General features: G+C 38.9%; 1 protein-coding gene across 1 annotated transcript in view; it reads right to left on the reverse strand.

The window, feature by feature from the left end:
• Positions 1–590: 590 nt before the first annotated feature.
• Positions 591–17,811, reverse strand: part of LOC141504059 (uncharacterized) — a 35,806-nt gene continuing 18,585 nt past the window's right edge. Inside the window, 3 exon segments of the mRNA XM_074208912.1 lie at positions 591–7,023; positions 7,026–8,431; positions 14,602–14,697. Coding sequence (XP_074065013.1) covers positions 6,976–7,023; positions 7,026–8,431; positions 14,602–14,697 — 1,550 coding nt within the window. The 3' untranslated portion in view covers positions 591–6,975.

The following is a 17,811-nucleotide window of genomic DNA, read 5'->3' on the forward strand; positions in this document are numbered from 1 at the left end:
CTTTTTCTATATAATCAAGAGCTATAATCTTTTACATTTTCCATATTGTTTCTTACAAGCAAACCGTACAATCAAGGAATTTACCCAAGCAAATAGGCATTCTGAAGAGAGTTCATCTTTGCAAACTCTTAGACTTTCCCTGTTTTTTTCCCTATTCAGTCTGTATTAGTCTGGTATTTAATCCCATGAGAACTAATGTCTCCACGTGATCTCACCAGACCCTCCTAGTTAGGAGTCATAAATTCCTTCAGGCTTCCTTGTGGTAACAAGGACTCTAACTTCCAGTCGAACTTCAGTTATGGTACAATAACTACTGAACCTTAATTTAAGAATTTATGGTTAATCTGCTTCCCTTCAGACATGAGCAGGAACAGAATGTGTTACATTAAGACCCTCTTTAGTCCCTCCTGGGGTCACCCAACCCCTCCCCAAACTCCTCCTGCTCACCTTCCCCAAACTGCTGGATCCACGTTGATCCCAGCCCACCTTCCAACCTCTTTTCACCTTCTTAAGTGTCCTTGTTCTCATCAAGCCAGCTTATAGCTGTTCCTTCTCGGCTTAAACTTGACTGTTTTCTTTAAAAAAAAAACAACAAAAACAAACAAAAAAAGTCTCTTTACTTCATTATCTCCCTAAAGAACTCTGTGAATTAATTCATAATTTTTTGCAGTAATTGGTGAATTAAAATTTATGGACTATTTTGACCATCCTGACTCAAAGAGATTTGTGATTTCTTATTGATAAATGAACCCTCATGGATCCTTGCAAGTCCCCTTGCTCCAAGCAATTCTCCCTGCTACAACAGAAAGGAGCTGACATCCTGGAGGGGGAAGATTCCCAGGCTTTATGGAGGGCTTTAGCATAATTAGTAAGCAACACTGGTCCTAGGTTGGGAGGGGGAATTCTTCCTACCTTAATGGCATTCCTGATAGTGCCTCTCGGCCCCTACTTTATGATGCCACTGCTGAGTTGAGGGCCACTCCCTTGCTGGAGCCTTGCATATTTATCAGATCCTACCTTCTGGTTGGGGAATTGTATAAACATCTCTAAAACCCCATTTTGGTACCTCTTAGACCAGGGCCCAAGTGTGAGTAATCAGCAGGCTTGGAGAACCTAAACAACATGCATTTTCAACTAATTCCATTTGTTCCTTTTTTGGACCAATTCTGGAGGTTCGCACATGTTAATTTAATTCTTGATTCAGACATCAAGACAGAGAATACCTGAGGGCTGATCCAAAAATCATCAAAAGAAACCTGGCTATGGCAAACTTGTCATTTTTATCTTCTTTTCAGCCTAGCTTTAATTGCTTGATGGCAATGAAATCTTCAAAATAAACCTCTACACAGTCCGACTCCCCCACACACAAGAGTGAGTTTTAGAACTCGGCTTGGGAACTTAACAAAGAATGTTTCCTGTGAAGTTAATAAAAATTTAACCAACTAAATAACTGGCTGGTTTGTAGCATTCTATATAATAACTTTACATTTTTAGATTCAGAATGGACAAAATACAATGGCATCACCCTCATTTCAACGGGTCCCATTATTTTTTTGAGTGTCTCATAGATAGCCTCCCAGAGTGCCTTTCAAAACTTTTCATCACTATCTACAAAGGCCACATGATTTAACTAAGAAGCCCAATCCCAGACTGGCTCAGATCATGAATCTGGGTTTAGAATCTAATAAAGGGTCAGAAATCCCTAGCAAGAATCCCTTTGATAGTTCAGGGAGAACAAACTGGGGGCAAGTCTTATTGTCAGTATGGGCAGTCAGATAAAGGCTAAGGAAAGACTCATTGGTGCTTTGGGTCACAAATTTCTTCTGGGAGGGCTCAGTTTCCCCACTGACCCTTGCTATCTCTGTCTGGTTTCCCAGAGCCATCCTCAAGGTAGGGTAGGTGTGGCTACTTTGCTGGCCCCAGTGGGTTAGTTTTGATAAAACAAGTTAGAGTATTAAAGGTAGAAACTGATGGATAAGGAAACTCAGCCACATGAAACAGCTATAAATGAGACTCCGAGGGAAGGGAAAGACAATCTGGGTCTGAATTGGAATCGGTGAAGGAAAAGCTTCAATCTCTTGAAAACATTCTCCATAATTATCCCCAGTCTCCGCAAACACCTAAAGTAAACCCACCCTTACCAGCAGACTTCATCATTTCCCAATTTCTAGTCTCCTTCCAAAATGCAGTTGTAACATGATCAAAACTTGTGGTTTCAAGTCCTGGCAGTGAAATCGAGGCTCTTTCAAAAGAGTATCCTGATTGCAGGGGATCCCATAGATTTAGCTGAGTAGTTCCTACTCTCTCTGTATTTATGGGAACCTCTATCACTAGCTATTTATTTATTGAAATGACTTGTTCAGGGGCAGCTAGGTGGTGCATCGGATAGAGCACCGGCCCTGGAGTCAGGAGGACCTGAGTTCAAATGTGGCCTCAGACACTTAGTACTTACCTAGCTGTGTGACCCTGGGCAAGCCACTTAACCCCATTGCCTTGAAAAAAAAACTAAAAAAAAAATGATTTGTTCAAAGAGACTTTTTCTGCTCCAAAGACTTCTCTCCACCCATCAGGAAAACACACAGACTGCAACTAAAATATATTGTAACCAAGGGCAGATGGCACTTGCATGAAGTTGATGTGCCAGATTTCAGATGGTGCTTCCTCAACCTGGCTTCATTGACTTGGATGCATTGCTACAGGTGGGGTGCATCTCATAGGTAGTAACAGAAGTCCTGTGAAAACCCCACACAAACCTGCCTTTCTTTCTCTGTGAAATGACTCAATGTCTACAGAAAGAGGAAGGTATCTTTCTGGCTTATTCTGCACATCTCATCCTGCAGGAGTGAAGAAACTGACTTTTAAGAGAAATCAGAGCCTAAAAGAGAATGTTTGGAAGAGAGAAAGAAATGACTTTCTTAGAAGTACTGTTGAGAGTTTGGAACCACCTCAGAGAATTTGGAGAGAATGATTCACTTTTGTTGGAGGGAAGAACTTGTGGAAGCTAGGGGAGAAGCCAGAGAAGAGTTTGGCTTTAAATAAGACAAACACTAATTAGGCACACATAAGTATTTATTATTCTCTAAGACTTTAAAGTGGGTTCAATTAGAAACTGACTCTGAAGTGAAGTATTAGAAGAGCATTTTTATAGGAATTACACAAAGAATCATAAAATTTTTATTTTATTAATGCAATTTAATAATGCAATTATATATTCTTTCATAAAGATGTCAGTATATGTATTCTAGTCTTCCTCCCTCAGTCAGGTTATCTGCCTCATGTCACTATTGAAGGGATTCCATCAGGAAGGAGAATGTCTTATACAAGCTTCTATAAAATAAGAATGTCTGTGACATCCTGGGACTGTTGAGACAATGGGGGATTTATAGGTGCTATTAGAATAAACTTGTTTTCTCAAGGGGAAGATGACATTTTAACATATAGAGCATCATCACTACTTTTGAATTTATGATTTTTATTAGAAGAGTGAAGTAGACTTTAATAAGAAATTTTTTAAACTTAAATATAGAGTGGCTAGGTGGCACAGTGGATAGAGCACCAGCCCAGGAGTCAGGAGTACCCAAGTTCAAATCCAGCCTCAGACACTTAATTACTTAGCTGTGTAGCTTTGGGCAAGCCATTTAACCCCACTGCCTTGAAAAATCTAAAAAAAAAAAACCTTAAATGTACATGTATGTATATGCATATTTATTGTTTAACACTATTTTCTTAAGTTAAATATGAAATAAAGTTAGCTTTATCCATGAAGTTTTATTCTATATTATTTTATTGAACCCATGGGTACATGGTATCATTAAAAATATCAACCATGATATTTGGAGGACAGTTTATATAAAAAGGACAAAGAATCATAAAAATGAAGTTAGACTATTTCATATAGATGATATAGTTCTACCTTGTGATTTTCTCATAAGTTATAATATTTGCTTCCAATTCCTATTGATAAGAATTCCACTTCGACTGGCAAAGGAATGGTAACAACTATAGGATTTCTCTGTCCTCATCCAAGATGTCTTTATTTTGTGATTTGCTGACCCAGGTAAAGGAATTTATTGGGGGTGTAACAAAGCTGACAAGTACTATTGACACAGACCAAGTCAACATTTAGACATAGGATAGAGGCCTTGACATGGTAGGCTGACATTTTTACACAAAGAGACAATATTCAGATTGCTAACTCTTATCTGGAGGCTGAGAAACCAAATTTTGATTAGAAATAAAGAATAAGACATATAATATGTATATATAAATTGCTACGTTCACAAGGGGGATCAGGGCGGATGTGTCGCTTACCTCAGTTTCAGGGCCGACCCTAAGATGCCCACAACTAAGGAATCTCTAGGTCACCATCTCCTCAGACTCACCTGTCCACTGTTCTCCTTGTACCTCTAGGGGAGGTAGACACAGATTGGAGCTGGGATATCCCTCTACTCTGGGAGGACAAGAATTTTTCTCACCTGATAATGGACTAGGAACTTTATTTCCCAGTTAAATCACTCTGAGAAGAGAATAGTGCAGATGAATTAGAGAGAGGGGAAATCATTTTTCCTGTCCTACAGACTTGGCAAGGATTCTCAGCCATGAATGAGGGCATGCTCTGACACCTCCATGCTTCCTGGGCCAATGAAGGATTCTGGGCTACTCTCACTTCCTCACCCCTTAGAGGAGTATCAGACTTTGAGCCTCTGATGCCAGAAGGGGTTGGCTAGGATTGGTGGGGATGAGTTCTTCAGCAATCTTGAGAACCCAGACTCAGGAAGAAGCAGGCTAGATAAGAAGCTCCTCAGGAATAGTCAGGCATCCTGTGAACCACAGAGGGGCCCATGGTTCTCTGGTCTGAGGGACAAGAGGGAAGCCCTAAGGAGCCCTAAGGAACAACCTCCTGGTCTCTTCCAAGTCTTGCCTGCAAGAATTAAGCTAAGTCTTTGGGGCTCATCTGAAACCTGTCTGATATTACAGAGCCATTGAAGAATCACCAATGGGCATCTTATGTGTGAACAGCAGAGACTTCTTTGTGACTCTGAGAGTAATGTATGGGGCTCTCCTCCAGTTATCTTCATGAGATATTAAACTATGGACTGAGAAGAATATTGAAGGATTATCCTCTCTTACCATGTATGAGCTGTGGCAGCAAATGGAAGCTAAAGTATTATAAGCCCCTGTCTCATTCTCCTCCAGGCTGTTCTTGAGTCCTTTGAGATTATCTTAATTTATCCAGTTGGTCTTAGGTAGGTATATGGTTCTTTAGAGGTTGCCTACCCCATCAGAGTGGGAGTTTTGTGAGGTCAGAGTTGTCTTTCTCCCTATTCGTAGAACTTAGTACAGAGCAGGGACTTCTTAATAACAAAGATAATAATTATGAGTTTTTCTTTAGTGCCTTCAGGTTTTCAAACACTTAGCCTTCATGTGGGACATTCTCCTGTGTTTTCTGGCCAATGTGTTCTGTGGGCTCTGGGACTCCTGATTGATATGTTTGTGCATTAAGAATATGGTTAGGGGCAGCTAGGTGGCACAGTGGATAAAGCACGGGCCCTGGAGTTAGGAGTACCTGGGTTGAAATCCCATCTTGGACACTTAATAATTACCTAGCTGTGTGGCCTTAGGCAAGCCACTTAACCCCATTTGCCTTGCAAAAACCTAAAAAAAAAAAAAAAAAGAATATGGTTAAAACAAAGGGATGAACTTCACTGCACTTTGCACCTATCAAATAGATGCTTCATTCATTAATTCATTTTTCATTGCTGCTCTTCCAGACTGTCATATGGTGCTTATGATCTAGCCAGATCCCCGAATTTTTTTGTGGAAAAATTGCCATCTCATCATGTCTCCCATATATCTTACATCTGTAGTCAACTTTTTTTTACCCCAAGTATAAGACTTGATTTTTATTTCCATCAAATCTTATCTTTAGCCCAATTTTTCACTCCAATTCAGCTCATTATTCATCACCACCTTCAGATGTTGACTCAGAACCTCAAGATCCTATAATGAGAGTTACAAGTGACCCTTATACTCACCCACCATATGCCCACAAGAGGAATGTCCACCTAACTTGCCTGACAAGATGGATAATTCATCATTTCCTAAGGCTGCCCATTCCATTTTCTCTAAGAAGTCTGTTCTCCATATTCTTGGCAATATGTTTAAGTTTACCAATCTAAATATCTAAATATCTAAAATATTGCAAAAGATCTGAGAATGTTGGGACACTTGCATTGCTGGTGAAACTGTGAATTGACCCAAGCTTCTGGAGGGCAATTTGCCCAAATGGCTTTAAAACTGTGTATATTCTTTGATCCAGCAATACCACTGCTAGATCTATATCCCAAAGAGATAATAAAAGAAGGGAAAGGTTCTACATGTGCAAAACCAGGGCAATTCTTTTTGTGATGTGAAAATATTAGCATTTGAAGGAATGGTCATCTGTTGGGGAATGATTGAACAAGCTATGGTTTGTGAATGTAATGGCATGCTACTGGACAATAAGAAATGACCGGGCAGATTTCAGGACATATCCTTGTTTGCCTCCATTGCTGCAGACTTATATGAACTGAAAGAAAATGAAATAATCAGAACTAGGAAAATATTTTAAATAGTATCAGCAACTTTATGTGATGAATTGCTATATATGACTCAACTCTCCTCAGCAACAAAATTATGAAATGATGAGGAACAAGAATAAGAATGAAAGGTAATTGGATCAGAATTACTTTATCCTACTCTTAATGCAGTCTAAAATGCCAAAAATGACAGCTGGAGGAAATGATATTTCTCTATAATTCAGAAATGCACTGAAAAGAATTCATGTTATCTGGCAATTTTGATTGTTTTTAATCTCTAATACTGTATATTGAAGTACAATAAAAATGCAGTTCTGAGTAAGTCTTTCCACAATGATTACTTTCTTAATGATTCTCTGCAGTGTGGATTATCTGATGTGCAGCAAGATGGGCCTCTCTAAATAAAAGCCTTCCCACATTCATTACATTCATAAGGTTTTACTCTCAAGTATGGCTTCTCTTATGTGTAGCAAGACTGAGCTTCTGTTTAAAAGCCTTTCCACATTGATTACATTCATATGGTTTCATTCCAGAGTGGCTTCTCTCATGTGTAATAAGACTGAGCTTACATTTAAAAACCTTTCTACATTGATTACATACATAAAGTTTCTCTCCAGTGTGGATTCTCTTATGTGTAGCAAGACTTAACTTCTGTTTAAAAGTCTTTCTACATTGATTACATTCATAAGGTTTCTCTCCAGTGTGGATTCTCTGATGTGTATTAAGACAGTCCCTCCGAGTAAATGCCTTTCCACATTCATTACATTCATAAGGTTTCTCTCCAGTGTGGGTTCTCTTATGTGTAGCAAGACTAAGCTTCTGTTTAAAAGCTTTTCCACACTGATTACATTCATAAGGCTTCACCCCAGTGTGACTTCTCTCATGTGTAGTAAGACTGCATTTCCATGTAAAAGTCCTTCCACACTGACTACATTCATAAGGTTTTTCTCCAGTGTGGCTCCTCTCATGTGTAATAAGACTGAGCTTACATTTAAAAGCCTTTCCACATTGATTACATTCATAAGGTTTCTCTCCAGTGTGGATTCTCTGATGTGCAGTAAGATTGTTACTCCGAGTAAATGCCTTTCCACATTGATTACATTCATAAGGTTTCTCTCCAGTGTGGATTCTCTGATGCGCAGTAAGATGGGCCCTCTGAGTAAAGGCCTTTCCACAGTGACTACATTCATAAGGTTTTATTCCAGTATGGCTTCTCTTGTGTGTAGCAAGACTAAGTTTCCATTTAAAAACCTTTCCACATTGATTACACTCATAAGGTTTCACTCCAGTGTGGTTTTTCTTATGTGTAGTCAGACTGAGCTTCCATTGAAAAGTCTTCCCACATTGATTACATTCATAAGGTTTCTCTCCAATGTGGACTTTCTGATGTTTACTAAGACTGAAATTACGTGAAAATGTCATTCCACAGTGATTACATTCATAAGGTTTCTCTCCAGTGTGGATTCTCTGATGTACAGTAAGATGGGCCCTCTGAAAAAAAGCCTTTCCACATTCATTACATTCAAAAGGTTTCTCTCCAGTGTGAATTCTCTGATGTGCAGTCAGATTTGTCTTTTGAGTAAAAACCTTTCCACAATGATTACATTCATAAGGTTTCTCTCCAGTATGGATTCTCTGATGTGCAGTAAGATTTGTCCTGTGAGTAAAAGCCTTTCCACATTGCTTACATTCATAAGGTTTCTCTCTACTTTGGATTCTGTCATGTGTAGCACAGAATTCTCTCCAGGTGAAGGCACAGGGACTGTCATTATTCACTCTTTGTTTCTGACTTTCTTCCATAGAAAGGCTCAGATTTCCAGTAGTTATCTTCATTTTAAGTCTCATCATCTTTTCTGAAAGAAAAAAATATACACAGAAAATATATGCATATATAGATAGATATGTATGTACACACACACACACACACACACACACACACATATAATTTCTCTCCTTCCCACATAGGTATTATCTAAATTCGTTTACTTTTTATTTCCTTAGGTGTAGGGAAAAAACTCTTCAATCTTCCACGGGCAGAACTGTTTTTAAATGTTGAGTAGCTCACAACCAAAAGATGATTTAACTTACAAAGTGCTACCCACACAATCACAATGGATACCAACAATGAACAGGTGACACAGACATTCTTATGACATTCATACTCAGATCATGAGCTCAATATGGCCTCCCAACTTGACCCACATCCTAGCATCTGATACTAGAACACAAGCTCTGTGGATGGGCATGTTCAGTTCACAATACTCAACAAATTTTGTCCATTTTCAGTCTTTCCAATGCCCTTTCACTGTCTCTTTCTTCACAGACACCATGTCATTTGGTGAACATATATTAAAAATTATTTCATGATCATCCTACCTGAATGCATAACATAATTTCCCTGATGATCATTTTTGACCTTTTTTTCCCTCTGCTGCAGAATCTGAGGTTATATGCATAACATCCACACTGTTTTTGGTATTTACCTGAGGCATTAACAGGTTTGTTCTGATCTATTACTTTTATCGGATAACCTTCACTTCCTTCTCTTAAAAAAAAATCCTTTAATGACCTTGCTCCTTAATGTAAAAATTGAAATCATCTAAAAATCACAATTTAAAAAAATATATGGAATTTCGTCTCTCTGAAAATATGTACCGCATGTAGGAATTTGAGTTAATCATCTTTTGTAAGGGACAGCATCCTTTACAATTAGTTCTCTTGCAGCTCTTCCCATTCAGAAGGATTGAAACAGTAGTCCAAGGGATTTGAGCTAAAAACTTGTAGATAGCAACTGCACATTTATCCTCTACAATAACAAGTGTGTTTATATTTCAATCTATACAAATGTGTTTCTGCAGTGCTTCCAAACTATCATGATCAGTAAGAAACTGCTTTTTGCAGTCATGTAGAGATTATATCCAACTGACTAAGTGCAACATTTTCTTTTACATCCTCAACTAAATCAAATTATCTTCAAACATGCAGGTTCAAGTGCAAATGGTCCCAGGCATGCAAAAAACCTCAGTGGCTAACTATCACTGTACCAGAGAAGTTTTCACATTCCTAGCTGAGCTATCAAACCTGGACTCACTAGATGAAGATGACTTGAGTTTGCATTCTTGAAGCAATGATGGCAAGCTAATTGAAAACCATGGTCACAGACTCACATAGTAGAGGTCATCATGAAAACATCATGGCCTACAACAACCTTTCTAAGTAAAAAAGACTTTAAAGTGCCACTTATTGAAAGACTCAGGTGGTTTTCTAATTTGAATTTATCCCCTTTTTATGTTACTCTTCTTCTATCAGGCAGCTTTTCAAAGCAATTTGTTGGGAGCTTAATTATTTAATCTCTAGAGTTACATGGAAAGAGGAGTCACTTTATCAATAAAAAGAACAAAAAAAGAAAGGCTATCTTTAAGGGGTGGCTAGGTGGTTTAGTGAGTGGATAGAGCACCGGCCCTGGAGTCAGGAGTACCTGGTTCAAATCCAGCCTCAGACACTTAATAATGACCTAGCTGTGTGGCCTTGGGCAAGCCACTAAACTCCACTGCCTTACAAAAACCTAAAAACAAAACAAAACAAAAAGGTTATCTTTTCTAAGATAATTTTGCATATAAAGTTTTTTTTACAAAAGCAATATTTACAATTCAGCTGCAAATACTTTTGTCAAATCCAAAGCTTGTCATGTATTCATTTTGAGTGGTTTGATAGTTTAAAAAGATGGATTTCCATCCCTCAGAGGAACCATGTCCAACTCTACATTCATTTTCCAACTCATATATGAGAGCACTTTCATTCTGTTCTCATTAAAAATAAGAATGGAACTGGTAGTACAGTGCATAGAATAGTTCTTTTACATATAAACATTTTCTTTAATATTTATAACTACATTAGAAAACTATACGACATGTCTTGAGACAAACCAAGTCATTTTGAATAGTTTGAGCTCTAAAAAAATATTTGTCAGTGGGAGTTTGTCCAATTCTCCATTCATTTTTTTACCTCATACAAGTGTGAATGAAAATTTTCAACATATTTGCTTTAAAAATCAGAATACAATTGATGGTTGTGATAGAATGCAGGACCTTGGATCAAGAAGATATGAGTTCCAATCCCAACTCAAAAACATACTTCTCCTCTAACCCTAAGAATGTCACAGGATTTCTGTTAGCCTCATTTTCTCTATCTTTAAAATAGTCATAATAATAGCACTAACTCCTACGATTCATATAAAGATGCTAGATTATTTATACAGTAGTTTCTATAAAAATACTAGTTATTACTTTTCTTTAATTTGAACTGTTTCTTCTTCAGTTCTGCTCTCCTTAAGCCATTATTATTGTCATTCCTTTTATTTCTGTATTTCCCTTTTACACATGAATTTCTATCACAAATATTATTTTTGATGTATTAGCTTTTCTTTGTAAACTGGATTCTGACCTCTGTGACAGCAGACTTGTTTCTTGCCTTCCTTTGCAGCCTCATGGCTTAGCACAGTATATAAGGCAGAAGGTACAACATAGCAAAATTTTCAAAACTTTTGTTTCCTACCCAACTCTTCATTAAGTCTTGTTTTTACTCCTACCTCACCACTGAAACAGATATTTATCAAGAGTCATCTTATCCTTCTCACCTCACATAAAACAGATAGCTTCTCCTTTCTGACCCCCATATCAGATGAAAAAATTATTCTTCTAAAATCCCCTTGCTTGTGCACATCTCATTGAATCCTTCAAATAACTTATACCTATAAAAAGATAGGTATCATGTTTCTATATATCAATTCTTTGTATGTAGATCTTTTTTCATTTGTTCTTTATATTCAATATTCAATTCAAATAGTATATTATAGTATATAATATATACTTATATATATAATATATTTCATATATAATATATAATAGCATGTCCATCTACCTACCTATCGACCTAGCTGCCAATTTCATTGTTTGACTGAAACATATCTTTCAAAAAATTACCAATATTCACAAAATTTCTGAAATTCAATGTCTATTCCATAGTTCTAATACTTATTGATATCTCTGAAGGGTTTGCCACTGTCAGTCTCTCCCTTTTCTTCATACTCCCTTCTCTAGATTAGAATGACATACTGGTACTACTTCTACCCTGTCCAAAAGGAAACTCATTCAATGCCCCCAGCCCTCTTATCTTATAATCTTAATGACCTTATCCAAGGCATCTTCCAGTAGTCCAATCTCAGAAATAGAATGCTATGCACAGGGGCGGCTAGGTGGCGCAGTGGATAGAGCACTGGCCTTCGAGTCAGGAGTACCTGGGTTCAAATCCAACCTCAGACACTTAATAATTACCTAGCCATGTGGCCTTGGGCAAGCCACTTAACCCCAATGCCTTGAAAAAAAAATCTAAAAAAAAAAAAGAATGTTATGCACCATTCATCAGCTCTCACATCCATATATTCAGTCTTTTGCAAAGTCCTATTGATTCTGCCTTTCTGCTTCTTTTTCACATTATCTGTTTCTCCATCAAAACTGTCAGCTGGTTGGTTGGTTGGTTCTTGTCCTTCATTACTGAAGAAGACCAAAATGAAAACACTATGAGAAAAATGACAGTGTGGCTGACTGTAGATGATCAGACCAATATAAGCTCATAATGTTCGACCACAGGTTGGGTACAAATAGTCCATGTGAATACTTGAGGTGGGTACTCTAAACTTATGTCATGTTTCATTTGAGCTGCTTCTATTCTGCTCCCTTATAGAGTGCAATACCCTCACTGAAAGGGCACACAATGCTGGGTAGTCCTGTGCCAATGTCTCCCATGTTGCACAATCAATTCCATAGTTCTTAAGAAAGACTTTAAGGCTGTCTCAGTATCACTTCTTCCAATCCCTTGTGATCACTTGCTCTCTGTGAGTTCTCCACAAAATAGTGTTGGGTTTTTTTGGCAAGCATACTCTGGCATTTTAACAACACATCCAGTCCATCATAGTTGCACTCTCTATAATAATGTTGAAATGCTAGGTAGTTTAGTTCGAGAAAGGACTCAGGATCTGGTATCTTCTCCTGACAGTTATCTTCAGAATCTTCCTAAGACAATTCAAATGGAAGTGATTCAGTTTACTGACATGGTGCTGGTAGACTGTCAGGATTCACAGGTATACAGCAATGAGGTCAGCACAATGGCTCTGTAGATCTTCAGTTTGATAAGTCAGTCTAATACTTCTTCTTTCCCACACTTTCTTTCAGAACTTCCCAAATACTGAGCTAGCTTGGGCAGTGTGTCAACCTCATTGTCCTTAGAAAGAACACCATCAAGATAAGTGAACTTGTTGCCCATAGTACTCAAAATTTCTCCATCTGTTGTAATTGATGGGTCCACATATCGATGGTGTGGTGCAGGCTGATGGAGCACCTAGGTTTTCTTGGTGTTCACTGTTAGACCAAAATTAGCATAAACAGCAGAGAATCAATCCATCCTTTATTGTATCTCAGTTTCAGAGGCTGTACTGAGTGCACAGTCATCTGCACAGAAGATCATTCACCAACATTCCCTCCACTTTGGTCTTGGCTTGTAGCCTTTTCAAGTTAAGAGAATTTGTTGTCAATGTGGTGGCTGACCTTGAGGCCATGTTCATCCTCAGTGAAAAGCATTTAATAACATGGCTGAAGACATCATGCTAAAAAGTATGGCAGTAAGGACATATCCTTGTTTTACTCATTTGGTGACTGGGAAATCTCAAGAGCATCATCCACTATCCAGAACCCGGGCATACAAACAGATGTACAATGCTGATGAACTTTTCCAGGCAACCATATTTCGATATAATTTTCCATAAACCCTCATGACTGATGGTACCAGAGGGTCATAGTCAGCTCTTCAAATGTCACATACAGACTTCTGTTGTTCTGGCATTTTTCCTGGAGTAGTCCAGCAATAAACACCATATTAACTGTTCCTCTACCCTTACTGAAGACACACTGACTTATTTTCTCTTCAGAAAAAAAAAACCCAAAACACTGTCACTATTTCACAGACTAGCATACCACTGTAAGCATACCAATGTAAGATGGTTGGGGTCCAGATGCCCCCAGTCCAATCATCCCTCCACCTAGTTGTCAAATTCTTCCCAAAGTTCTCTCTTGATCATGTCACAGTCAATTCAACAGTGGCTCCCAACAAAGCCCAATAGTCAAAAGCATTTCATCACCAACCCCTCTCTTACTCTTCCAATCATCTTCCCCCCCATTCCCCACCCCCCCCAGATTCAGTCATCTGAGTCTCCTTTCATTCTGGGAACCACAATTCCACTTCTGGAGTTTGAGGATTTCCCTAGCCATTCCTGTTGCCTAGAATGCTCTTCCCGGTTTCCCTCATGCCCCGCCTACAGACCATCTTCTACAATAAGCTTTTATGAATTCTATTTAAATTTATGTCCTAGCATAACTAGATGGTATAGTGGATTTTGCAGTCAGAAGAACTAAGTTTAAATCTGGCCTGAAACATTTGATGCTTAGTAGCTTTCTGACTTTGTTCAAGTCACTTTACCCCACTGTCCTACAAAAAAACAAAAATTATGACCTAATTTCTCTTGACTAGCTCCAATTTATCAAATCCATAATTGGTTTAAACAAACTTCTTTAAACCCCAAGGGAGCAAGGAAATGTCCCCTTCATCTATTTATGTGCATTGTGCTTTGCATAAAGTCTGGATCATAGTAGGCAATGAGATGTTTGATGACTTGAAGAAGGTCTAGGAAACCCCTTTTTGTCCTTTCAAAAGAATTCCCTACCCATAAATTCCAAGCAATGACATCTTTTAGGATCCTAGATTGATTTCTATATGGGAACTGAAAGGTTAAGGAGCCCAACTCTTTTATTTTACACATGGCTCAGTGGTTCAATGACTGACCCAGGAAGGCACTGCTAAGAAATATCTGAAAAAGCAGTACTTCATACTCCAATTCTGGCACTTGATGCATTAAAATAAATAGAAGTCTCTTGGATTAGAGCTCTCATCTACCTACTTTCACCTCACTCACCTGGACAGTAGGTCCTCAAGTCATCTTGTTCCAGCATCCATGGATATTCCTTTTGGCCAAAATAATAGATCACCTCTTGTTTGGCAACTGGAAACCCTACAAAAAGGAAATTAGTTAGGAAAGAAATGGAAAGAAACTTGGAATTTAGTTTTATTTTTTGGTAAGGGCTATAAATGGATAATTGCTGAATTTTGAGAATCACCCCCTTACATTCATACATGGACTGTACTCAACTATTAGTGCTTATAATGTCAATTACCCAAATGGAGTTCTGAAAAAATGGCCAAACCCTGTGCGCCCCCCCCCCCCAGCTTGTCAAGTTTCAATCTAGAAGACATATCTAATTATAAATTTAAGGGAAAAGAGTTATTGTGCAAAATCAGCCTAGAGCCCCAAAGGGACCTTGAGGAAGCAGTTTTTGCCCTGTAATCTACTATTCATCTAGGGGGTCTTTGCCACTACAGATGAGATTCTCTTACTGCACACTCAAGAACGCTACTTGTTCCAATTTTATTTCTTGGTCAGTCTGTTATTCCTGGCAATGCCAGGAGCATGTGAGAAACAATCATAGGATGTCTCTCAGAATCTCCTGAAATACAGTCTCAGAGCATTTATTTTTTTTTGAGTTCTAAGGAAAGGAGAGCGAACATCATAGAACAAGGTAAGAATTAAAAATGGGGTCTGAATGCAATTTCATATTAGAGTAATTAATTACCTAGAAATTAGAGGTAGCTAATAGTGCAGTGAAACAAGCCACGGGAAAAATGGGGATAATAATACAATCGATCTAACTTGGAAGATTATTATCAAGATGAGGTGACATAATATGATAAAGAAAGAACTTGACAAGACCATGGAAAATAATAGAACACAAATGCTTATTCTCTTCCATTCCTTTCCCACCAGCTGTGCTAGAATTTCATGGTAATATGAAGGAAGATTGAGGACAAATTTGCTACACTAGGGATAACTAGGCTTTTCGAACTAAAAATTGATGCTACTTGAAAAGATGAATTATTCTAATACTAGAGTCATCCTAAAGAGTAAGGGTCATGGGGGCAGAGCCAAGATGGCAACAAGAGAGGATCCTCTCTTAGGCACACTCTCATCAAACTTATGAACTAAGGATTCTAACTAAATTTTCGAGAGACAGAACCCGCAGAGGGAACCAGTAAGGCAGTTCTACTCAAGGTAACCTGGAAAAGAGCAGAAAGGCTCTGCTCCTGGGAGCTGGAGGGGCGGCCGCCAGAGGGGTGGCTCACCAGAGCAAAGGAACTTCAGCCTCCCAGAGGCAGCCCCAGGGCGCTGGGAGCCACAGCACGTGGGGGAGTTTCCTGACTTATGCCCCGGGGAGTACCAGGCACAACTTGGGGGAACAGCGGGGACCTCTGCCAGAGTGAGCACATAAAGCCAAGCCCTCAGGGCACACAGCGAGCAGCATGGCCAAGGAAGTCCAGATCCAGGAAACAGAAGCAGGCAAAGCCCACAAGCAGGAGACCCCAGGGCATGAGCCCATTGAACCTAGGGAGGGGAGTGAAGAGAGACTGGAGAGCTCTGACCTCTGCCCCTGGAACAGGACTCTGGGGTTCTGACCACATTCAGATCCTAATTGCAGTCTAGGCCCCCCCATAGAACAGCAGGGCCCCCCCACCTCAGCCCCATGGCAGAGGGGGGTGCTTATGGTCATTTACAGACCAGGAGGGAGGACAGAGCCTCACACACTAAGACCCTTGTGGGAGTGTCTCAAAAGCTCAGGAAGCACCCCAAAAACAGGCTAAGGCTTGGAAAATGAGCAAGTAGAGAAAAAAGAGGAACACCAATGAGAAATATTTTGCCTGTGAGCCCAAGAAGGATAAAAACACTCAGTCTGAAAATGAGGAAGCACAAGCTCCTGCATCTAAAGACTCCAAGAAAACAGAAATTGGGCTCAGGCTATGACAGAGTTCAAAAAAAGACTTTGAAAATCAAATGAGGGAGTTAGAAGAAAAACTGGGAAAAGAAATGAGTGAGATGCAGGAAAAACATGAAAATGAAGTCAGCAGCTTAGTCAAGGAAATTCAAAAAAATGCTCAAGAAAATAACATGTTAAAAACCAGCATAGGCCAAATGGATAAAACAATTCAAAAAGTTATTGAGAAGAATGCTTTAAAAAGCAGAATTGGCCAGATGAAGAAAGAGATAAAGCTGAGGAAAACAAATCCTTCAGACAAAGAATAGACCTCAGGGAGATTGATGAATTTACTAGAAATCAGGAATCAATACTTCAAAACCAAAAGAATGGAAAAATTAGAAGAAAATGGGAAACATCTCATTGAAAAAACAACTGATATGGAAAACAGATTTAGGAACGATAATTTCAAAATTATTGGAATACCTGAAAGTCATGATCAGGAAAAGAGCCTTGACATCATTTTCAAAGAATTACTACAGGAAAATTGCCCTGATATTCTAGAAGCAGAGGGCAAAATAGAAACGGAGAGAATCCACCGATCCCCCCGAAAGAGATCCCAAAAAACCAACCCCCAGGAATATTATAGCCAAGTTCCAGAACTCCTAAGTCAACGAGAAAATATTACAAGCAGCCAGAAGGACACAATTCAAATACCATGGAGCTGCAATCAGTACCTCACAGGACTTAGCAGCAACTACATTAAAAGCTCGTAGGGTTTGGAATATAATATACCAGAAGGCAAAAGAGCTTAGAATGCAACCAAGAATCAACTACCCAGAAAAACTGAATATCCTCTTCCAAGGAAAAAGATGGACTTTCAATGAACCAGGGGAATTTCAAATGTTCCTGTTGGAATGGCCAGAGCTGAACAGAAGGTCTGATCTTTAAATACAGGACTCAGGTGAAGCACAGAGAGTGGAGAAGGGGAAAACATGAGGGACTTAATGATGATGAACTGCACGTATTCCTGCATAGAAAAATGACACTGATAATACTCATATGAACCTTCTCAATTAACAGAGCAGGTAGAAGGAGATTTTATAGATGAAGCACAGGAGAAAGCTGAATTTGAAGATAAAATATGGTGTAAAAATGGGAGTCAACAGAAAAAAGGGAAATGTAATGGGAGAAAGAAAAAGGAGAGGGGGAATAGGTCAAGATATTTCATATATTAAGATTCTTCTTTATTACAATGAGCTATTGCAATGATATGGAAGGGGGAGGCAAGGGGGAATGAGGGAATCTTCGCTCTCATCAGG

This window comes from Macrotis lagotis, unplaced genomic scaffold, assembly GCF_037893015.1.
Source record: "Macrotis lagotis isolate mMagLag1 unplaced genomic scaffold, bilby.v1.9.chrom.fasta BILBYCTG047, whole genome shotgun sequence".
Lineage (NCBI taxonomy): Eukaryota > Metazoa > Chordata > Mammalia > Peramelemorphia > Peramelidae > Macrotis > Macrotis lagotis.